The sequence below is a fragment of the Ursus maritimus genome, unplaced genomic scaffold (assembly GCF_017311325.1).
Source record: "Ursus maritimus isolate PB19 unplaced genomic scaffold, ASM1731132v1 scaffold_3, whole genome shotgun sequence".
Classification (NCBI taxonomy): domain Eukaryota; kingdom Metazoa; phylum Chordata; class Mammalia; order Carnivora; family Ursidae; genus Ursus; species Ursus maritimus.
In genome coordinates this window covers 13,721,013-13,745,092 of record NW_024425563.1, presented here as the reverse complement: position 1 = coordinate 13,745,092, position 24,080 = coordinate 13,721,013, and the positions used below count along the sequence as shown (strand labels likewise).

At 44.3% G+C, this 24,080-nt stretch overlaps 1 protein-coding gene across 1 annotated transcript; it reads right to left on the bottom strand.

Moving 5' to 3' along the window:
- Positions 1 to 91: 91 nt before the first annotated feature.
- MKRN1 (makorin ring finger protein 1) lies at positions 92 to 21,410 on the bottom strand. Its single transcript, XM_040643931.1, has 8 exons — positions 21,098 to 21,410; positions 12,833 to 12,961; positions 6,816 to 7,045; positions 6,148 to 6,374; positions 3,687 to 3,901; positions 2,807 to 2,917; positions 2,119 to 2,257; positions 92 to 1,759 (listed from the first exon to the last, which is right to left on the bottom strand). Exons 1-8 carry the CDS (start codon positions 21,277 to 21,279, stop codon positions 1,547 to 1,549), a joined length of 1,446 nt encoding a protein of 481 aa, XP_040499865.1. The 5' UTR covers positions 21,280 to 21,410; the 3' UTR covers positions 92 to 1,546.
- Positions 21,411 to 24,080: the final 2,670 nt, after the last annotated feature.

The following is a 24,080-nucleotide window of genomic DNA, read 5'->3' as shown; positions in this document are numbered from 1 at the left end:
GATCAGGGACAATGAAAGAAACCAATGTTATGCTTTGACACCTGCAAGTTTCAGAACAGCTCATTAAACATTACACAAAACAGAAAGCCAATTTGGTTTTTTTATTGTTTTATTTGGGAAAAGTGCTTCTTACAAAAGGGCAGCTGCAAAATACAGAGACCTCTGCAACAATTACTTTTTCTTATGAGTGAAGAATGGGTGGGGTCCAAGGAATCAAAGCAGTAGATGGACAAACGAGGAGCATCTCCCAAGTTATTTCAGGAACTAGAGCAACAAAACTCAAGGCTAAAATTTCCAACCAAGGAATTCCTCTAGCAACTTTAGTCCCACTCTTGTGGATTACCACCCCCACCCCCCTCTGGTGGAAAAGCATGACTTATCCTGCCAACCAATGACCCCACTACAAGAAACACCTTAGAAGTTCTGAATCATGTCTACCTGCAAAAGCTCAGGGATGGAATGAGGCAAATACCCACAAAAAACAAACACAAAAACCCGACAACAAAACCTCAAACGAGGACAAACATTTGTCCAAAAGTGCCTGGGCTGGAAAGGCTGGGACCCTAAAACATTAAATACAACTGTGTACCCAAGCCCTGGTTCGTGTTGAAACCTGTGGCTAAGCCCGTTTCTCTATAGACAGAGCTAGCACTGCTCTACCGACAGCTACCAATATACTGCTTTGTCCTTTACAATCTATGGGCCATACTAGGCTGAAACCACTAAACCAAGTTTTTCCACTAAGGCTAAGAACACAGCATCTATGCAGGGACGAGAAGCTTATCACACACTCGCACACACGCACACACCAAGTCTATCAGCCCTCGGGAGTCGCTTCCAGCTCAGCATTTCACTTATGCGGCTGCATCTGTTAGGTGTCCCAGTACAATTTTCCTATCGTGCCAAACACAGTAAAAATCTCAACACAGTCGCACCTGGTTCTGGTTACCCAGTAGTCTTACTTGTGTGCAATCGACAAGAGACCAAAACCACAGAACAAGTGCACAGGTGGGGTTTACAGGGTAGGGAACAGATATAAAAACACCGATGTGCAGATTTCACCAGAAACCTCAAGTATCCACCTTGTTAGGTCTGTAGCAGGCTACTTGCCACAGTTCAGATGCGTTACCCATCACCTCTATTCTCGGACCCAAAGCAGGGCCGATGCTGTTCCTTTTGAACTTTGGGGTCCTCCGAGTGAGTGTGGAGAGTCCATCAACGCTACCCTAGAACGGTGTGAATCTGGTGGAGAACAGATGACGCAACAAACCTACGCTAACTGTCTGACAGTTAAATTCATGTTACAAAAAAAACTAGCTTTAAGATTTATTTTTGTAACTTTTTTTTTTTTTTAGAACAGAGAAAACAACACACTCCTTGGGGAAAGGTGAGGGATTGAGAAGACAGGCCCTGGGTAAGAAGGATCACGACAGCACCTGGAGTTGAGAGGCCTGCCTAGGAGAGAAACTCGGGCACTGCCACACCACCACAGGGGACAGCTACTGTCTGAGGCTCAGCAGGCCAGTTCCCACGCCACACCAAGCTGCTATAGATCCAGGTCATAAAAATCTTCCAGCTCATCATGAAACAAGTCCCACTCGTCTTCAGAGTCTGTCAGGTCGTCGTCCCCACCTGCAGCCAAAAGCATAAGCAACATCTCGCCCAGCTCAAAGGTGACAACCTCCTCTTCTTCGTTGTCAAAGGGGTTGCTGTTCTCTCTTTCCTCAATGAGCTCCCAGAAGTGGTTCCTTCGTTGGGCCTGTAAAAAACAAGGCCATGATAGGGATGGCACTGTCGAGCAGTAGTATCTTCTAGTCTGTTGTTTCTAAGGCAAAACGTCCAGCACACCAGAGGGCATGACGAACAGACTTCTCATTTAGGGTTTCGACTTTACCAACTCCTCCCCTCTGGTCACTCGAGGCAAACCGATTAGTCTAGCCCTTTAGGCACTCTAGCTTTTCCTCTATCCCGCCCAGTTTCCTGAGGTTGCTGTTCGCTTTTCATCCGCCAGTCTCACTCCCAGACCTGAGTGTTAATCTCTTTCCCCTACCCCAATCTTTGCAGGCCTCAACTGATAGCGTGGTATTTCCCCTCCTTTAAAAAAACAGCGAGAGTTACCCGGTATCTGCTTGATGTTCCCACTTTCTGTCTCTGTGGCTCCTCTCTACGGCCATCAGGGTACGCATGCTTGTAAAAACAGTTCCCTCCAAATGGGCAGCTCCCACGTCCTTCATCAAAATACCTGCACGCCTTGTTGCTGGAAAGGAAAATATCGCAACCCTTATTCACAGTGGATTTCAGGTCTGTATTCGACTATCATCCGGTATTTTCTTTAAACAGGTAGGGATAGAACCGGCATGTCTGCTTCCAGCCCTCCCCAAGGTGTGTTCTTAATGTGTGCGCTAATGCATGAAGCACTGACAGAAACAGATACTCTGTTCCAGTCTGTGCTGTTCAAAGAGTTCCAGTCCCGCAGATCCGGCAGAGAGGAAATCTTCTAGGAAGCCCACACACAAGCACATAGGACAACATGGACTCAGAATGAGGTAGAAGCCCACTCATGGGGCATCAGCTAGCAGTACAGACTTCGTTATAACACAGTCCCTCGGCATGCACCCCAAGGACTGCGTTATAGCAAGGTACGTAAGGGGTTAAGTGTTATCAGGGGTGACAAAAAGAAACTGTACTGGGAAGTCAAAGAAAGGGTAGGAAGGAGGTAGGAGTATATAATGCAGCACTGTTCTTTTCAACGTGAACCCAAGCTCTGTTGGGATCTTAGCTTGAGAAAAGGCTGCAGTGCTCATACCTCATTGCTTCCTTGTATTTCTGAATGAGTTTCTGCTTCTCTTCTTTCTCCTCCACCCAGTACTCACTTGGAATGACAAAGTTAGATGTGATGCGGCATTCTGGGCAGGACCTGGGAAACAATGAACAGGCTGCAATGCACATCCCCCTTTACAGGCCCACTCTTCTTCAAGGACACACCCTGGTGTGTCCCCACCACACTTAAGACTTAACTGAAGGCCAAGTGGGCATTTCCTGAAAGGGCTCCACACACTCACACAACTGACCATTTCTTTTGAGGCAAGACAAACTCCTTTAGAAATTCAACTCAATGGCTAGCCAGTTCACTCAAAGAAGGTAACTTCGTTAAAGAAACAACAAAAAACTAAACAAAACAAAAACAAAGATAACAAAAGAAGACATTTCACACGGACTCCTTTTTCTTTCGTTTAAATAAATTTATTTCTTGTAACTTTGCTCTATTTCGATTATGTAGTTCTTGTTCGGTTATGAGAACAATCTTTTTAAAGGATGGTGATTATTGGCTAGCTTATGGATGGAATAGGAAAGCGGAGAATGTAAGACGTCCAGAAACATACATTCAGAGCTAGAAGTCTGTTCATTGAGCCTAAACTGGCTAATCCGTTAAACACAATCTCCTCAGAAAAAGCACGAAGATTCTACTAACTGATACATAGGGTTTCCTCATTCCAATGAAGTAGATATACCAACTAACCTAGAAGCTAGCTGAAATACAAAGAAGAAATCCCAATTAGAACACCCCAGTTTCAAGATAAAATGCATGCATTTAAATGCGCGTCCATCTGGTTCAAAGTTGGCACAAGATACTAAATTCTTCCCCAAAATAGAAAGCAAACACGAAGATTGGGGAGGAGCCTCACTTTATGATCTTGCTCTCAAATTGCTTAGCACTCCTCCACTTGCGAATACACTTGAGACAGTAAGTGTGGTTGCAGTTGGAGAGAATCCCAAAGCGGCGCTCACTGGGGTTGGCTTTCTCATAGACCACCTCCATGCAGATGCCACACACCATGTCCTTACTGCGCTGGACAGCAAATGAGAGCTCCATGTCCTTCTCATGGGCCTCAATGCAAGACTGGAAAAAGCAGAGAAATAACAGGTGTAGTCAAGCCACTGATTTAGACTTCAACTTGACAGCTAATGACTCATGTTCAAAGACTCAATCGTGAACTGAAAAGATGTTCCCAATTTGACATGAAAAGCAGCTTTGTTCACAACTCTATAGGTGGACAGACAATTCTAATCTTTACATCACCAGAGTTAAGAACTCAACTTCAGAAACGGGGGGGGGGGGGGAATCACCCAAATCTTTGCTACCCTCCCATGTTATGATTCGTGTTAGAGACAGTTTTTCATACTCAAGTTTGTTAATCTTCTGGTTTCTAGATGGAAAATGTAATTAAGATTAAGGTCTTAATTTACAACGTATCATAAAGTTAAGGGTGAAAGAAGCTAACATTTATTAGGTGACAATTAGGTGCTGGGCACCTCATTTTCACATTTTAAAAAAACCAGCTTTGAGATACAGCAGATACCATGTAATTCATTCCTTTCGACGGTACATTAAACGCAGATGCAGTCTGCAACCATCACACCATCAGTACAGACTGTGTCCACTACCCACACCCACAGCAAGTCACTCATTTCCCCAGAATGACTGGACCCCTCCCCAGTCAACTGCTAATCTGCGGCTATGCTTTTCAGGGCATTTCACATAAATGCGTCCTTTTGTGACTGGCTTTGTTTATCTAGCACATTTTCAAAGTTACCTATGCTGTGGAAGGTATCCGTATTTTGTTTCTTTTTATTGCTGAGTAATATTCCATCACGACAGAGCACAATTTATTTAACCATTCACCAAGTGATGGATATTTTGGTTGTTTCCACTTTGGGGCTAGTAAGAACCATGGGGACACCTTGCCCACTCAGAGGAGCATGTAATCCTTGAACTCGGGGCTGTGGGTCCAAGTCCCATGTTCTGTGTAGGTGGGCACTCAGGTGTCTCAGTCAGCTGCGCATCGAATTCTTGATTTAGGATGCAATGGTCTGATAGCACCGTGGCCGACTCTGCTCAACGGGGAGTCTCCACGCACCTCCCCTCTCTGTCTCAAATAAATCGTGAAAGACAGGGGTGGCTAACACGTATGTTTTACATTTTCAATTTATATGAAACATACTAATTGTAAGGAATGCAAAAAAAGCAACCAAAGTCACCCATAATTTCACGTATCTCCAACATTTTAATATTTTTCTCTCTTTTTAAAACCTCTTTGTAAACAATCCTTAAAAGATACTACTAAAAAGGGAAGAACAAAGATGAAGACACTACTGCCGCCAATACCCAATACAAAGCTGAAAGACTTACAGGGATTTAACTTACCTCAATTCACACAGCCAACACGCTGTGTAGGTAGGATTCAAAAATGTCTTATACTATGCTTTACCCAATAACCAAATTAATTTTGTTAAACAGGTGATAAAGGTTAGAGACAAATATGTTGCTCCAATAAATAGTTTGTAAAGCAGTGTCTTCAACAAAAAATGGATGCTGAGAATGGGCTTAAAAACCATAGTCTGGGGGTGCCTAGGTGGATCAATGGGTTAGGGGTCTGCTTTCAACTCAGGTCAAGATCCTGGGGCTCGCTGCTCAGCAGGGAGCCTGCCTCTCCCTCCCCCACAGCTCCTGCTCACTCAAGTTCTCTCAAATTAATACATTAAAAAACTTTACAGCCGTGGCCTGAAATCCTCACCCATTGCAATTGGGACTGTAAAATGGTAGTCACTGTGCATGCAGTCTGGCATTGCTCAAAATGTTAAGCACTGAGTTACCACATGACCCAGCAACTCTACTCTCTAAGATAACCTAAAACACAACAGCCAGTGGGTGAAACAATCCCAACATCCTTCAATTAACGAATGGAAGAACAAGATGTGGTAGAGCTATACGGTGAATTATTCAGCCAGAAAAAGGAAAGAAGTACTGGTACACACGACAACATGACTAAACCCTGGAAACGTAATGCTATTGTTTGAGCATGTCACAAAAGGCCACACAGGATTCCATTCATATGCTATCTCCAGAACAGGCAAGTCTAGAGACAAAGTATATCAGTTGTTGCCAGGAGCTGGAGGGAAGGGCAAAAAGGAGAGTAATGGAGCTAAGGGGCATAGGGTTTCTTTTGGGGGTGATGAAAAGGTCCTAAAAATCATACAAAACCCTGGTAATGGTTGCACAAGTCTGTTACTATATTAAAAACCAATGAAATGTGCATCTTAGAAGAAGTCTCACATGGATTAACAGATACCTCCCTGAAGACTTACTTTTATGTGTTGTGATCTCTGGGCTGCATCCATTGGATGGAGGACCTGCAGCCCACACATGTCACAGGCATCCCCGTGGAGATACACACAGTTCTCCCCATACCGGCACTCTCCCACCGCAGCATACGGGCAAAGCTGCTTCTTGGTTTCCGCTGCTGTTTGCTCTTTCTCTGCTTCTTCCTTGGTCACTGAGCCCTGCGGGGGTGCTTCAGTGCAGGAAGGGGCAGCTGAAAACGTTTAAGAGGGTAGTAAAGGTCCAAAATGGGTAAGGCAGATATATGAACTAAGGTAACTGAGAATAACTGAACAGAAAAAAAAAAAATGGAAGAACTTCCATTAAACTCCAAGTCTATTGAACTGATCCCTTTACTCTTGCGCAATTTTCTAATGCTGAAATTTCCAAGAGTAGGCTTGTTTTAAGAAAGAAAAACTTTATTTCTTGTGCAATTGCACTGATTTAAGAGGCTTCAGTTTTTCAAAACATTCTAAATTCATTACTACTGGGATTCAAAAAGTTTCTTTCACTCCATTGGTAAGTAGCTGGTAATCCAATTTAGAGTATTAAATCAAGCTAAGTATGAAGGGCGGAAGCAGGAAGGTTGTGAAACCAGCTAACTGGTGGGCTATGGCCTAGCACTCTAAGTTGTTTTTAGTCTTCAAATACTCACTACGGCCACAGTAGGGCTGCCCAGGAACAAACTCAACGGCATTCACCCAGTCTTCTGAACCTGCTCCTACAGTTGCAAAGTTTGAATTTCTTGACTCGGCTTCGGCTGAATTCATCTCAACAAGTGGTCCAACTCCTGATGAGACACTTGAGGAAGCAGCAAGGGATGATTTTGCAGTTAGGTCTGTAGCAGTCACTTCTTCCTGTTTCAATGGCTTGCTATGTTCATATCTTTAAAAAAAAAAATTTAAAAAGTCAGCAGTCACTGTCTAGCCAGCAGCCCCAAATGAAGTATGTATTCCCTGATCCCATCTTTGGGTTCTTTTCAAAATATTGCGCCTATGAATCGGATGGGGAATTGTTAAAAGGCATATCCGTAATTTCTAAGTCTGGGGCAGAGGCCATGATTCTGCATGTCTACCAAACCCCCACAGGATAATACCGCTGGTCTAAGAACGGCACTCTGAGTAGCCAAGGTCATAGACCAGGGGTCAGAGAACTTTAGAGCCTTCAGCCAGGTTTGCCCACCCCTGCAGCAGACCATCTATCACCCCTCAAATTCCATGCTCATCTGGAGGTAAGTCTCATGGTTCTCATTGCAACTCCACTAAAGAGACTGTGCACCCAAGATCGACAGATTCAAACCCTCAAATTCAACAGGTAGAAAACGGAAGAACATTTTACCACTGTATTTACAATATACATTATGTATTCTTTTCCTGTATCCACTCATTGACCTTTTCCAAATTTTTACACCATAGATTTTCTCATTTCTTTTCATCTGTGAAATTATTAAAATCACATCTCCAAACTATTCCCTTCAAGAACCAACTTTCTGCCCAAGAAAATCTGCACAATTCAGACATTCATTCAGACACAAAGTAATGAGATATATAGTGTAAGTCTGAACTGGTCTAACTTACAGTACACATATTTAGCTGGTCTTGCAATTGACTGATTAATTGGGCCATCCTAACCATGGACCAGCAGTGTTACTGGTGCCTATATTTACATCTAAAAAAGACATTCAGACTAACTACACACTGTCCCTCAGCTTACGGCAAACATTTGCTGATATTTACCATTGGAGTCTATTACCTCCAACTTTCATATTCCTACTCTTAGGCATTAAGGAGCCTACTTTGCCTTTCATAAAGTAACTGAAATATTTCGCTATCAGCTATAAAACCCAGTGCATTTTAATCCAAACTGGAATCCTGAATCATGCAAGCTGAGAGCAGAAACCACTGAAGTATGCACTTCGCTTGCACCACACCTCACTTCATTGTCAAAAAATTGTCAAGTTAAGTGGTGTTCTAGACCTATGTGACTCTAAAATACTCTATTATGAGAGCAACCAATAGCCACATCTAGCTTAAGTATGTAAAACCCTGTTGGTTAGTCCCGGTACTGGCCGTATTCTCAAGTGTTCAAAAGGCACAGGTAGCTCACGGTTAGTATTAGAGGGATAGACAGCATTTTTTTTCCCCCAAATCTATCTGAGAGAGAGAAAGAACGAGAGCGCGTGCGTGTGAGCATGTAGGCGGGGGTGCAGAAAGAGAGGGAGAAGCCGACTTCCCGCCCGATCCAAGGACTCACATCATGACCGGAGCTGAAGACAGGCGCCTGAACAGTTCAATTTTTTGAGCAACACCTGGTAATGAACACCTACCATGCACTATGAACTACATCATGTGGGGTACCTGGGTGGCTCAGTTGGTTCAACGAGGTCATTGTGTTGTGGGTCCTGAGAGATAGAGCCCTGCCTACCAGGCTGGGTATGGAGCCTGCTTAGGATTCTCTCTCCCCCTCTGCTACTCTCCCCACCCCCTGCGGGCTTGTTCTCAAAATAAATTGAAAAGAAATCATCTCCTGAGGGGTCAAATTTAAATGAGTGAAACAGGGTCCTTGCATACAAATGATTATCTATTTTGAAAATTAAGTTTTAAAATCAAATCTGCCTATTTAGGCAAAGTTAATCCCTTAGTGCAGAATAGAGCTATATAAAATGATTCTGAAGTGAAGACTTGTGCATTAAGTACAAGGAAAGATAAAGTACAAGTGAGAGAAAACTAGAAGCAAGAAGAAAAGGCAAGACACATTTTGAAAGGTGCTTTACTAGGGGCACCTGCGTAGCTCAGTCCGTTAAGTGTCTATCTTCAGCTCAGGTCATGATCCTAGGGTCCTGGGATCAGACTCTCTGATCAGAGGGGAGCCTGCTTCCCCCTCTGCCTGCTGCTCTGCCTCCTTGTGTGCGTTCTGTCAAATACATTATTAAATTAGAACAAAAAGGCGCTTACTAAAAAAATATATGGTTCAGTAAGCATGAACCTTCTTAAGGAACAGGCATCAGTCCAGCCTTTGACCTTCAGGCCAAACCCAGAGCTAAAAATGGTTTTGATACTGATTTAGCCAGCCAGGCACCCCACTGACATCCTTACTATTTTTTTAAGAGGCATTTATTAGAATTGTGTAATTCAGGAGACTGACTCCGGTACCAAATGGACTTGTACTCTTGGTTTAGGTATTTTTAAATGCTTGAAAAAAAAAATAGTTTTATGACACATGAAACTCATGTCAAGCGTCCCAATGAAGTTTCATGGGAACGCAGCCACACCCATTAGCTTATCTTATCATCTAGGCTGCTACTGTACAAGGAAAAGTGTGACCTCCATAGCCAAAATACATCTGGCACTGCACAGATGAGGCCTGCCAACTCTCACTTAAGAGGACTCTCCCATCTACTGTACTCAGAGTCCATGATGATGTGTTTGTAATGTTTGTAATGGTTATTAAATTAATTCTGTAAGATTACCACAGAATCGGTGATCCTTTAAATCGAAGTGTTAAGTGAAGAAAAATACTGACACGACACTGAAACTAACATTGGGCTTTTCTTTCACATCTTTGCAAGTACTCTCAGGTCATCATCTCGGGGTTCCTGGGATTGTTGCTCAGTGCGAGTCTGCTTCTCTCCCTCTGCCCCGCCCCACTGCTTGCGTGCTCTCTTTCAAATAAATAAATCAAATATTTTAGTTTATGAGAAATCAGTGGGTCCAGAGGGAAAAAGCCCTCCAAATGAAAGGAGACTGACCACAGAAATGGTTGTCACCTAAGACCTCTTTTCCACTGGGTGTGAAGAAACGATGAGGGCGTTCTGAACTATGGCACTGAGTAGGTGGGGGCCAAGGACCTTAGAGGTCCCGCAATGTGCACGACAGCTCTGCAGAATGAGGAACTGGCCTACGTAATATGCCACCATCATCATGAAGCACTGACAGTAGTATTTGTGAACTCCTGGCATTAGGACATGATTTTTCACTGTGAACTATTCCCTCTATGAAGCACTCAGTTATCTGAAATCTCTGGGCACTGGCCAATTTGTGAAAAAAGATCCTAGCACAGTTGAGTGTGAAAAGTAGGGTCTGTCCCTAACTACCACAGCAGCTTTCTGGCCTATTATTAAAACATAGGTTTCCCTAATTCCTTTCACTTTATCCTGAGAGCTCTAAACCCAGCTCCAATCAGTTCATTAGCCAAAGGAGGAGCTGCATCTTTACTATTATGAAAACTAAAAAGAAAAAAGCAGTTCATTAGGTGACTTGAGACTGCCTGTCAGAGCCTCACCAAAACAGGTCCCCCACCTCAGTCCCTGGCCTCAACCTTGGTCTCCCACACGAAGCCCACTGATTACACAGCGTTAGGTTGAGGACAGGCCTCCATGCTTGCTCTGAAGAAGAGTATGAAATGGCATTTAGGGCTGGCAAGATTCCCTGAAAAATAAGTCGATTAACACATACAGCCTCGGCCTTAGCTGAGATTTCTTCAATTTAACCTTGTTTTTCATTCTTTCACCCTATATGGTCCCATCAGATGAGTCCCTCTTCTAAAGAAGCTGATCTGTTACCAGCCACACTTTCCCTCCTATCACACAGTGCTCTCCACTTCTCTGCTGGACATCCTTGGGTCTCACTTCCACTCCTAACATTTATTTCTTCTCTCCTTGGACAGAGTTTACAAAGATTCCAGGCTGACTGTCTAGACCAAGAACCCAGCTCCCCAGTTTAGTTGGTCTGGAAACTGCAGACCATTCTACTACAAAGAACTGCTCTTTACATATACAGTAAGATGGAGTTCTACCAAACCCCCCCTTTCATACTGTGACTGAAAGAGATAAACCTGGCTTTTTGGGTTTTGGGGGGAAGGGGTGTCATTTTTCCTATAATACTGAAAAAAAATTAGCATAGAGCAAGTAACTTAAACTCAGATATCAGGGGATCCATTTCTGAGCTTATAGTCACATAAAAAAATCTGGAAAAAGAATCTGTTCATTCTCTATCCTTCCTGTATTTCCTAGTAAAATGAATGTGGGATGACTGAACATTAATATTCCGCTCATCGATAATTTCTTAGCCTTTTTTTTTTAAGATTATTTTTATTTTATTTATTCGACAGGATAGAGACAGCCAGCGAGAGAGGGAACACAAGCAAGGGGAGTGTGAGAGGAAGAAGCAGGCTCATAGTGGAGGAGCCTGATGTGGGGCTCGATCCCTAACGCCGGGATCGCGCCCTGAGCCGGAGGCAGATGCTTAACCGCTGTGCCACCCAGGCGCCCCTATAATTTCTTAGCCTTTTGAATTCTAAGCATCTGAACTTAAGAGTTGACATAATCTTTTCTGCTCAGTATGCTAAAAATGGCTCACATGCCCCAAAATGTCTGACCTAATATGATGGTTTACAGTTTGATACTCCTCCCTTCGAAAGGTGAGGCCCAATCTCCCTACCCTCGAACATGGGCTTGACTTAGTGACTTGCTTGTTGTAAGGAGTACAGTGGGAGTGTGGGACTTCTGAGACTAGGGTCATAAAAGGCATTGTGGATGTGTCCTTGCTGGCTCTCTTTAATCACCTGCTCTGGGGAAGGACAGCAACCAATTAAGGACACTGAAGGACCCCTAGGAAGAGGTCCAACTGGTAAAAACTAAGTTTTCTGGCCAACAGAGTGTGAGCCACCTTAGAATTGATCCTTCAAGCCCAAAGACAGGTCAAATAATCACAGCCCTGCCTGAAATCCTGACTGCAACCTCTGGAATTTCAGAGCTAGAACCACCCAGCTAAGCCATGCTGGTTTCATACCCCCAGAAACTAGGACATGGATTTTTGTTGGTTTCTAACCTGGTAAATCTTGGGGTAATTTGTTCAACATCAATAGGTAATTTTTTTTGAAGATTTTATTTGACAGAGAGAACAAGCAGGGGGAGGCAGCAGGCAGAGGGAGAGGGAGAAGCAGGATCCCCACCTAACAGGGAGCACAATGCAGGGCTCAATCCCAGGAGCCTGGGATCATGACGTGAGCGAAAGGCAGTCGCTTAACCAACTGAGCCACCCAGGCGCCCACTCTACGGATTTGTAAACAACCCACTCCTGCCGAATTGCAATTTAACAGGATTATGGTACCAGTTCAATGAATGATGACAGAGATTAAAGGAGGAATCCCTCTTGGTTAGTAGACACATTCCTGAAGTATTTTCCCTAAATCTAAGCTTAGATTTAGTCTTGTAGGCTGAAGGGGTTGAGGAAAGTTGACACGGAATGGATAAGCTCTCATAACTAGTAACCTAATAAACTATTCCAAATGCCTAGAATCCCATATTCTCTCCATTAATTCATTAACCACGAGATCTGCAACTATGGTCAAATATGCACATCATTTTTACTCTTAAAAAGGAAATGCCATATACAAACATGCTTTCTCCATACCTTATCCCTAGGTTTGCAGAAGGGGCTCAGGGGCTCCTCAGGAAATGAAGTTAGGAATGCATTACGAACTTATTTTTTTTAATGTATTAATACATGCCCTGTAAGAGATTTATCGGGGTACTAACACTGCTACAGAGTCCTTTTCAAAGCATTTATCTTAAACCTATTTGTAAAGCTATTGGAATTATGTGTTTTACTCACTTTTTCTCAACCTCTCCCACCCCACCTCTGAACACAACTATCTGTAACCAATTCTTACCTGCAGCGGTCTCCGTAAATACAGTATCCTCGCTGAAAATACTTGCACACTACACCGTAAGGACTGTCGGAGAGGTCATGCGAGTAGCGACAGTTATCTCCTTCCTTACAAACCCCGTGCATGAAATACCTGTGAGAAAAAGAACCACAGGTTTAAAAAGATTAAAGCCAGTCCTACAAGAATTCATGACCAATGTACTCCACCAGTAACATAATAATATATCCAATATAGCCTATCCTACACCACCATGTGAAATGAACACAAAAGCAAGTAGAATTAGACTGTATGATCTGTTATGGTACCACAGGAACGTTGCCTATACATAGGTGTACCAATTTAAGATTTCAACTGAGGTCATCATTAATCTGGTCTCTGCAGGGTACATTTGACCACAGTTCTCATTTTACAGTCCTAGGGAGGTAACATCTTGTTTTTCACTAACTTTAGCCATAATGGCAGACCTGCTTGAACAAAAAAATTAAGAAAGAGAAGAGAAGGAAAGAAAAGCAGCAATAAACAATGTAGACCAGAATGGGTCAGACTACTGTATGTTTCACTACTTTTAGAAACCATTTTAGGGGTGCCTGGGTGGCTCAGTCGGTTAAGCATCTGCCTTCAGATCAGGTCATCATGGAATCGAGCCCCGCCACTGGGCACCCTGCTTGGTGTGGAGCCTGCTTCTCCCTCTGCCTCTGCCGCCCCACTTCGCCTTGCACGTAGGCAACCCCTCTGTCTAGTGCTCGCTCAGATAAATCTTAGAGCGACATGTTAGGGGCACCTGAGTGGCTTAGCAATTCGATCTCTTACTGCGTCTCCATCACAGGGTTTCAAGTACAAGCCCCACGCTGGACTCCCAAAAGGGCATGGAGACTACTTTTAAAAAAATTCATGTAAAAGCCACATGTAAAAATATATCCAAATTTGCTGCAAACATAGAGGCAAAGGGCAATCACTTTATGTTCTTTGGTTAGTGGACTATTGGTCCTCGGCCTTAAAGGATTATGTGTGTACCTAACTAGCGGTTTTCCTTTTTTTCCCCCCTTTTTCTCCCCCTAAGATTTTATTTATTTGACAGAGAGACAGCTAGCGAGAGAGGGAACACAGGCAGGGGAGTGAGTGAGAGGAAGAAGCAGGCTCCCAGCGGAGGAGCCTGATGTGGGGCTCAATCCTGGGATCCCACCCTGAGCTGAAGGCAGACACTTAACGACTGAGGCACCCAGAAGCCCCCTAACTAGCTGTTTCCTAAACACCAAGTATCGGAGTATAACTTAGGACTCAGTTCCTAAAGAACTTGGACTAGAAGCACTGGCATCTGGGAATTTGCTAGAACTGCAAACGTAGAGAATGCCTCGTACCTACTAAATCACAAAGTGGGGACTGGTGGGAGTGGGAATGAGTAGAGAAAGCAGCAATCTACGTTTCTCTAGGTAACTATATGAAGTGATATGGGTCTTATTTTTTGTAGGTAACCCTGATCATGCAGAGGAGAACCACCACCACCATCCTCGATCTTCCCATCACTGACTTGTCAGGGTTTTCTCTTTTTCCCCCAAAGATTTTCTTTTTAAGTAAGCTCTACCCCCAACGTGGCACATGCTCTACTGACTGAGCCAGCCAAGGCACCCCAGGGTTTTTTTTTTTTTTTTTCAATTGGTCCTTTATTAGTCTTTCTCTTAAGCAGAGAGTCATGATTTTTGGCAGGCCCCAACTCCAAATAGGCATCTATGTACAGCTGGAAGAGTAAGGAAAAAGTACCAGGTGTAAACGTGGCTGGCCTTGCAAATGTCATCACTATATCCAAGAATGGCACAGTTATCTACACCCGGTGAACAGAGGGACAGTATGTATACTTCACTGCCCAGTGATCTGAATTGTGTAGAAAATATCCATATTCACCGAAAGAACCTTGAATAAGGCTGCCCAAATTTGAATGGGAAAGGTTCTATTCAAAGAGTACCTGGAAGGGAAAACTTTTTTATGACAGTTCACCACATGGAAAGAACGTTAACATGTTGGTGAAGCAATTAAAATGACCAAGATCCTTAAGTGCCCTGGGGTTTTAGTCCGTAAGAAATGTTAATATACTAGGAAGTCAATTAAAACTATAGGTGACCTAATTTCAACTGTTAAGTCTACCATCATCTAACTCGTGTGAACTTTCGCTCAACTACAGGGCAACTTTTGAGTTAAGTTAAACTACTCAAAAGATATTTTGCGGGTGCCTGGCTGGCTCAGCTGCTTAAGCGTCTCACTTCAGCTCAAGTCATGATCTCGTGGTCCTGGGATCAAGCCCTGTATCGGGCTCCCCACTCAATTGTCCCCCTCCCTCTGCTCCTCCCCCTGAGCTGAAAGTCTTTAAAAAATGCTCATTTTTGACTGCATAAATGAAGCCATCAACACAGACACCCCAACAACTAAACAAGCCAATGATAATTACATTGTAATCTCCACTACACTAAAATCTTGCCTGAAAGTACATAGAAAAGTACCCACGGGCACCTGGGTGGCTCAGTTGGTTCAGGTGTCTGCCTTCGGCTCAGGTCATGATCCCTGAGACGCAGGATCGAGCCCCCTTCCAGCTCCCTGCAGAACAGGGAGTCTGTTTCCCCCTCTGCCCCTCACCCTGTTCCATACTCTCTCGCACTCAAGTAAATACATAAGGAAAATCCTTCAAGAAAAAAAAAGTAACCAGCTGGTAATAGGTTATCCTTTTTAAACTGTATCAGTGCTTGGATACAGTAGTTTACCATCTCATCCCCAGTGGCGCCTTCTGCTTTTTAAACACACAAGACAAAGCTGTCTATACCTTCAATATTTCTTTGGGATCGACCAATTTGAAGTCAGATACATATACTGATTTAGTTTTAAAGCTTGATAAAATATTTAGAGATTCCAAACTGGGAAGGTTAGCACCTAAACCTCAGGCACAACTCAATTTTACTTTTGTTCTTAAATCTCATTTTATCCAACTTTCAATTGTTGCCCTTGGGTTTATGATGCTCTTTACTGTGTCAGGTTCTGTCTTCCACCAATCACTACCTGCCAGTTGCCGACCTTCACCTCAGTTCCTTAGCCAGCTGCTTCGGAGCTCCAGTCCCTGACACCCGCGCCTTGATTCACTTCCTTAGCACCTCTGCAACGCCTACACTAATACTCACTTGTGGACGTGTACGATGGGTGAACACTTCTGCAGAATCCGAAATGATAGTAAAAACTTAGAGTCAAACAGACTGGCTGGCCTAGGGCAGTGGTACACGGACCATTAGCACTTTCTGGTCAAGAGCACAGTAGAGCATATGACCAAAGTGAGAGAGTAAGGAAGAAATGGGGGAAAGGGAGGAAGGAGATGGGGCTGGATAGCCAAGAACAGACTCTGTAGGGCCTTGTAAGCCAACTTATCTTTTAAGCAGTAAGAAATCAATTAAGTATCTGAAACAAGGAAGCATGAAAATTAAATTACTGCATTAAACTTCCTTCCTTCCAAGTGACTGGTCTTGGCCAACTGATATATTTACATCTAGGGGCTTTAGCTGATCCCAAGTTTCAAGAGCCAGAAGGGAATGCAGCTACCAGAACAGTCAATACAATCAGGCTGCACTAGTAGTAGACTGTTTGGATCTAATAAAGAGTACAAAAGATATGGGGCGCCTGGGTGGCACAGCAGTTAAGCGTCTGCCTCCGACTCAGGGCGTGATCCCGGCGTTCTGGGATCGAGCCCCACATCAGGCTCCTCTGCTATGAGCCTGCTTCTTCCTCTCCCACTCCCCCTCTCGCTGTCTCTATCTCTGTCAAATAAATAAATAAAATCTTTAAAAAAAAAAAAGGAAAGGCTCAGAATTGGGAATTCTTTTTAAGATTTAAGCAATCTCTACACCCAATGTGGGGCTCGAACTCACGTCTGCGATCAAGAGTTGTGTGCTCTTCTGACTGAGCCAGCCAGGCACCCCATGAGAACTGTGAAGACTTTCAATTCCAGCCTTGTCACTTACTAGCTACGTGACCTGCAGCAGGTGATTTCATCTTTGTTTCATAACTGCATAGTCTTTGCGCTATGCATGTTCACTCAAATCTGTCCTTCCACATCTTTACTCTGCCCGGCCAGACTACATTCGTTCACTATATTGGTTTATAACCGTGCCTGGCAGGAAGAGGTACACGTGAACAAATAGTTAAGAATTAGTAAGGCAAACCATTAAGGCCAGACACCTAGATGTCATGCCACAAGGTTTTAAGTAACTGGGGTAATATAGCCAGAATACAACCTTTTTGGGCACTATTCCTGACAAAGTGAATATATGCAGAAAGTTACATCACAGATCTGGTTCAACATGAAGACTCCCCAGCAATGAAATTCATACCTGAGGTCCAGAACTAGCAACACTGAAGGAATTCAAGCAGACGCATAATCACCTGATACTTCAGAATCAACAGAAACACTAGAATACAAGCCCTAATTAGTTACTGCCAAATACTAAGCATTATTTTACATGGTACGTTATGGTCTGGGTTTTCAGGGGTTTTTTTGCCTTTTATTCCTCAGTTGATATGAACACTAGTGGTACAGAATTAAATGCAATCCTCACACTGAAATCCCCCCTTGCCAACCCATCTGTAAGACATTATGACATGAAAAGTGTTAAGTTATAAAGAAAGAAAAAAAGGCAAACTGCTCTTTAAGAAATTTCTCCCCCAAACGAATCTGATCAAAGTGCTTCTGTTTTTTAAATGCTACCACCAAGCCACCATCTAAACCTTGATGCCACTGCCCAGACTAAAGCTTCCTTTGGTGAAAAGGCTGGGCCATATGAGTTTTAATTATTTTAGAGACGTACGGGTGAGAGGGAGAGACAATCTCAAGCAGGATCCCCCCTGAGCTTGGAGCTGGTATGGGGCTCCATCCCTCCACCGGGATCATGACCTTAGACAAATCAAGAGTTGGGAACTGACAGACACGCAGGTGCCCCTGGGCCATATGATTTCTAAGACTCCTTCCACCTTGATTCTATGACACTAGGGCGCCTGGGTGGTTCAGTGCCATTAAGCATCTGCCTTCAGCTCAGGGGGGTGAAGTGTCCTTCCAGCTTCTCCCTCTCCCTACTGCTCGTGCTCTCACTGATGCTCTCTCCCAAATGGGTAAAAAAAAAAAATTTAAAAATCTTATGACTCCAGACATTTTAAAGTAATAAAGGCAAATAGTCGACTAGAATCTCCCTACTGCTGGACCTCTTCGAAACCTAAGCATGTTTGCCAAAATACATTACAAAACACCCCAATAGTAGCTTCTAAGGGTACAACAGAAGCAAAGAACCTGCCTGTGTATCTGCAGAAGTTACAGATATTTACTGATGAGTGCACATACCATTTTTCAGACTAACTGAAAATTCCTGTTGGCTGAGGACCATGGTTTACTTTTATCTCCTACAATACCTATACAAACAGTAGTTACGTATTTGTTTCATAAAAACTGTAGAAGACACCTATTTTTTTGTCATGGTGAATCATAATGTCAGCAGCAAATTAATTTTCCTTAATGGGCTGGTAACCTTTTCAATGCCACTCCTTCAAAAATACCTATAGTTTCCAACTAATAAGCTTCACTATGGATATCACAGCAGTTGGATAGATACTTCCTGGAATAATTTCCTTTATTTTTAAACTGTATTAACTACACTTGAAAAGAAATCGAAATATAAAAACACTTATTTTGGGGATTATTATTTCAACTGCCAGAGCAGTCATCTACTTCTGTAGATGAACTCTCTCAAAGCAGTGTCTAAATCCAAAATTATAGCTTGCAAGTTATGAGAGTTTTAAGTATTATTTTAACCCCATACTCTCAAAGAAGTTATAAGCAATAGCTTATTTCATTAATATTCCTCCAATAAAAAAATATGAAAAATGGCCTGGTGGTGGCAGCATAATAACAGTTCCTTGGCAAAGGTATATGTAGGTTTTTCTTAAGCTGCAGACAGACACAATGAAACAATTTTGAGAAATATGAAGAAAACAGTAGCCAATGAGAAAATATGACTGAGCAATTAAAAAAATCCTCTAAACTTGAGTATTATGCCCTAAGAAAATAGCCTTAGTCAAACTGCTAGATAGAAGGAAATAAGCAAAAATACTAAAATGTTATCACTATCTTGAATTCAAGGGAGATTGTTATGAACACAATGAAAATACGATGCATTTTTGCATTCCCCTCAACACCTAGAGCATGGTCTCTTATGGTAGGCACTAGTACTACTGAATAACTGAATGAGGTAGGCCCCAAAAGATGCACAGATCTTAAGTCCTTTGTCTTTGCTCATTTACAAGTTTTTTCTTATTTTAAAGGACAGCAGAGGAAACTTCAAAGCACATATTAAAGTGGGTAATTTTAGGTGTGGGCTTACCAGCATCAACTAAGTACAGATTAATGATAACAAAATAGGGACCTGTTCTCAAGAAAGCTCAAGGTCTACGATAACTGAAGGTGTATTTGATATTCCACTGCCCAAAGAAAATTTTAAAACATAGATCATGTTGTTAACTAGAACTGAAAACAATGTCAAATACTAAAATCTAAGATATAACTCAATCAAAAGCTAGACAGGTTTACGGGGGGGGGGAACTAGTACATCTAAGCCTGTATCTTTTACATATGCCTTTCCAAAATATATTACTGAGCTATGTAAAATTTTTAAATACATAAATCAATGCTATTTTGAATTATGATTATATACTGCTAAGGAACTAGAAGGGGAAATAAGAACAGGGCGAACCGTCTTAACAGAGTGTAAAAAGTGTAAAGTGCTGTAAAGCTGGGTTCAAGTTACAGCTACGTGATAAAAATGAGATAAGTATGGTAATGCCAGGTTGGTGATGGGTGTTCAAGGCTAGACTATATTGAGATCAAAAATGATAGGTTAAAATTAGGACTTTGTATGGAGTTCTTGAAAGAACTCACATTCAAGGAAAGAACTCACATTCAAGAACATTATTTTCAGTATATGGAGGTAGACTGGGACTGCCACTAGTACGTAATCAACTGCAGCATTGTGAAGAGAAATTGTCTATAGGGACTCTAACAGGGTTCATGAACAGAATTTTCAAATTCTCTTAAGACATTGCACTTGATTCCCTTAGGATCTACAAATGACTGATAAGAAAAACTACCTAAAATAGCTTTTTATAGTTCTCCATCCCGCTACTGAAAGTAAGCTTAATTAAGCTTGTTATTCATGCCTAACACGTATATATTAGTTTAGTATCACTGCTAACAACATCTAGACAGTGAGTTCTGCATACTAAGAATTCATAGTATTGCATGGAAATTATTCCCCGCCCCCAGTGAAAACTGGGGTTCCAGTTGGATTATTTCAACTGATAGAAAAAGAAAAGCTTCCAGCTGCTAATGATCACTTCTAAAAGAATCCAAGTATATCATCCAATTATTAAACGCACTCATCCTGTATGTACACTCGTTCATTCTTTACACCCGTACACACGTACCTATAACCGCCATCCACTAATTAAATACTTGCATCTGACATACCAAAACCAAACAAAACCACTCTCCTCCGCGAAAGACAAGCTCTTTGATTCCCCTTCAGAAGTAAGATCAACGTATTTCAGTGTATTTAAAGAGAACATTTTGACCGCGGAAGGGGAATGGCAGCTCGTAAAATTTAAGGCAGAGTAGAAGACCCCAGCCCGGCACTCGGTTCTAAGACAAAGCTCAGAACCGCCAACCTCGATAAACATACAAAGAAATAACAAAAGCTACTTCTCGGGTGGGGCGGGGGGCGGGGGCGGAGAAAGACGCGAGCAGGCGTTACCAACGGATGACAGGGCGCCGAGGCCCGGCAGCCAGGCCACCTCGCCCGGGCCCGCGGCCGCGCTCCCCGGCCCCGCACGGCTGCGGGGAGGCAGGCTGCGTGGCACCCCTTTCCCGAACCTGCGGAGCTGCAAGCAAGGGATGCGGACTCGGGCTACAATGAGGAGGGGGGAGGAGTCAGTCCACCTTTCCCTCTGCGCCGCACGCCGCTCCGCCGGCGCGGGGAGGGCGGCGCGCGGTTCGGCGGCCCCGCAGCGCAGCTGCGCGCGCCCAGGGCCGCGGCAGCCGGCGGGGGTTGACGCAGCGCGGGCGGGAGGCCGCGGAGGCCAAACGTCGCTCTCCTCCCTCTGCCGCCCGCCCCCGGCCTCCCGCCCGCCCCTTCCTCTACGCCCTCTCCGCGGCCTCAGCCCCCTCCCGCGCCGGCGCCCGGCTGCGCAGCGTCTCACCTGCAGGTGACCTGTTTAGTCCAGCCGCCGCCGCTGCCGCCGCCGCCTCCCCCTCCCCCCGCCCCCGAGGACGGGGAGGTGACTGTGGGGATAGGGGTGGGGGAGGCCGCTGCCACCGCCGCCGCTGCCGCTCCTGCTCCTGATGTTGTGGCTGTTGTTCCGGGAGCTGCAGCCTCCGCCATTACTGTTTATCCCACACAGCAATGGCACCGGAACTTCCGGGATCACATAGTTCCGGTCCGGCTGCGGGAGAAGGCGACGAGGGGAGGGGAAGGAGACTGGGGTGCCCGCTCGCTCCCCTTGGCTCCGCGCAGTGTCTCCGAGCGCTCTCGCCGCTCTAACTGCGGGCTGGAGCCGCAGCGCCGCGGCTCCCGCCCCCAGCGCCCCCTGATTGGTGGACGTGACAGCCCCGCCCCCAAGGGGCGGGGCGGGGGCCGGGCTCAGCCAGGTGGACCCGCCCTCACTGCGCCCCCCCCCCCACCAGGCCGCACATCTAGGGCACTGAAGTCCCATTTCAAGGGTGCTAACCCAGAGGAATACCTGCTAGCAGAGGCTGCTGCAGTGGAGGGCCGGAACTGAGGACCTAGGTTGGAATCCAGACTTTCCCATTTACTGATTCTACGAATTGCCTGCTGAGCGAACCGGGAATCAATACCCATCCTGAGCCTGTTTCCTCATCTCCAACGGGGTGACAGTAGGCCCTCCCTCACACGGTTGCTTTGAAGATTATGGGACATGCATAGCCGTCACTGAGCTTAGTGCCTGATACATTAGTAGACACTTAATGTTCTCTTATTCCTACAATCAGGGTATAATCTCTAAGCCCAGGAGACTAGCATGGTAGCCAAGCACAGGCTCCGGAGTCCGCTTATCGCCCTTATCTCTCGGTTTCTCCCATTCTTGGCCATGCGCCTTTGAGCAAGTTAATTTACCTCTTAGTGCTCCTGCTTTCTCTATCTGTAAATAACAATAATTTGAGTCCATGGAAAGCACTGTTCTTTCACACTGCAGTTAATACTGAACAAATAACAAAAGAGGTCGAATATCCCAGCTTACAGAGTCTTTTGTAAAACTGAAGATTAAAATGTGTATTTATCTTATTTCCCTTTAATGTCCACTGTCCTCTGAGATGCTGCCTATTAAATCGTGATTTTCCACAGGCAGTTTTTCTTAAGCCCTCGATTTGCTTTTCTTTAGTTTACCTGAGAGTGAAAACCCTCCCCCCTGGTTATCAGACCAGTTGGCACAAATAAGGACAATAACAAAGCCAACAGAAAACAATGTTTCTTCCAAGGCCACACCACGGCTGCAAGAAGACTAACAATCCCTTTTTCAGTAAGTTTTAAAAATGTCTTCCCAGTCCTAACTTCATTGCTCCAACTTCCCAAACAAAGGATCATTGAGATGTCTAGTTCCTAAAACTGCCCCCACCTCATGACAGTACATAATCCGGAGCTGATTCCTCTTCTGGTCTCTCCCCAAGCCAGCTTCAACCCTGTAAGAGGCCAAGTAGGCTCCTCCCTCCTGCCCTTCCACGTTGCCCCACCACTGAGCCGTGGTCTCCCTGATGCAGCGAATTCATAAAATTTCACTTTGCGGGACGACAGGTATATTCCCAATAGTTTTGAGTTTTACCAAGTCAAGTAATAATACGGTTTTTAAAAAAGGTGGGGGAGGGACACCTGACTGGCTCACTGGAGCAGGCAGTACTTAATCTACAGGTCTTGAGTTTGAGTTTCAGTGTGTCAAAGAAAGTGGGGCAAGTAGGGGAAGCAAGCCCTTAAATTTTTAAAAAGAGGGTCACTTGGGCACCTGCTCCCTGCTCAATGCAGAGTTTGCTTGTCCTTCTAAAATAAACTAAAAAAAAAAAAAGAGGAGAAAGAGTCACTTAAAGCACTCCTCTATTTTAGGAAAATCCTCTGTTTATTATGGATTCCTTTTGTCTCCATATTGCTGCCCTCACGTGGAAAGCATTGGCGCCCAGCTCAGAGCCCTCAGTGGCATCGTAGGAGAGCGTTAAAGAGATCTGAGCGTCAGTAACACACCTGAGAAGGCCCTGGGAATGCACTTCAAATAATCCAGACCTGGTCCTAAGGTGGGGGAAGATGGGACCCAGGGCTGTCCCCAAGGTCAGATGTGCCCATCCAAGCTTAGTTCTGAATTTCTGATCTCCCTGCTCAACCCTGCAGCAGAGTGTGTCATTCTCTGCTCCAAGTCCTCCAAGTAGGGTTTCAACCAGCGTGAGTCCTTAGCAATGAAAGATGCCTACGCCTTGGCTCACCAAACATACCAAGAGGAATGATATGTTCTGTGTTACAGGAAACAAACTAGAGTTACCCGTTTTTGATTCCTGGGAGAAAGTTCAGCACAAGGGCAATTCATGGATTTCTTCACTCGGGAAATTAGTAGTGACTCTGCTATACAATAGCCAGGTTCTTTATTGCAGGAGCCAAGGGCCTCCTGTGTGGTATGATGTGAGGGCACCAAGAACCTCCTCAGATTACAAATGCCTCCTTAGATGCCAAGATCCAGAAGGGGAGAACCACAGGCAGGGGAGGACTCCCATGGGAGCACTTACTTTACCCACTTCCAAGACTGGGCATCAAGGGTTTAAAAACACTTGGCAGACACAAGGGAAGGAAAGGATTCTCAAGAAAGGGCATGGTGGGCACTCCTTCACAACTTTGTGAAAAGCTAGTCACCTCAAGTACAGTGATCATATTTATTAAAACAAAAATGTTGCATGGCTTGACAAGGCGGGTGCAGCGGACTGGTCAGGAAAACAGGAAGTCAGGGCTGAGCAGAAAACCCAGGTGACTAAGGAATCATGAAAACTTTAGTGCCTGAACCTAGTAGTTGTGACCTAGGGCAAGTTACTGTTTCCTCACTGGTGAAAATACCTCCCTTGTAAGTATTAAAATGTATTAATATACATCGCTGGCCTTAGTAAGGGCTAGATATTTGCTGTTGTTTCCATAGGATT

Excerpts from the sequence above, each read along its gene's own strand:
- MKRN1 (XM_040643931.1), bottom strand. The coding sequence starts at position 21,279 with ATGGCGGAGGCTGCAGCTCCCGGAACAACAGCCACAACATCAGGAGCA. Across the intron at positions 6,375-6,815 it reads GCAGCCCTACTGTGGCCGTA|CTGCCCCTTCCTGCACTGAA; the intron begins GTGAGTATTTGA and ends AAACGTTTTCAG. Across the intron at positions 1,760-2,118 it reads GAACATCAAGCAGATACCGG|GCCCAACGAAGGAACCACTT; the intron begins GTAACTCTCGCT and ends TGTTTTTTACAG.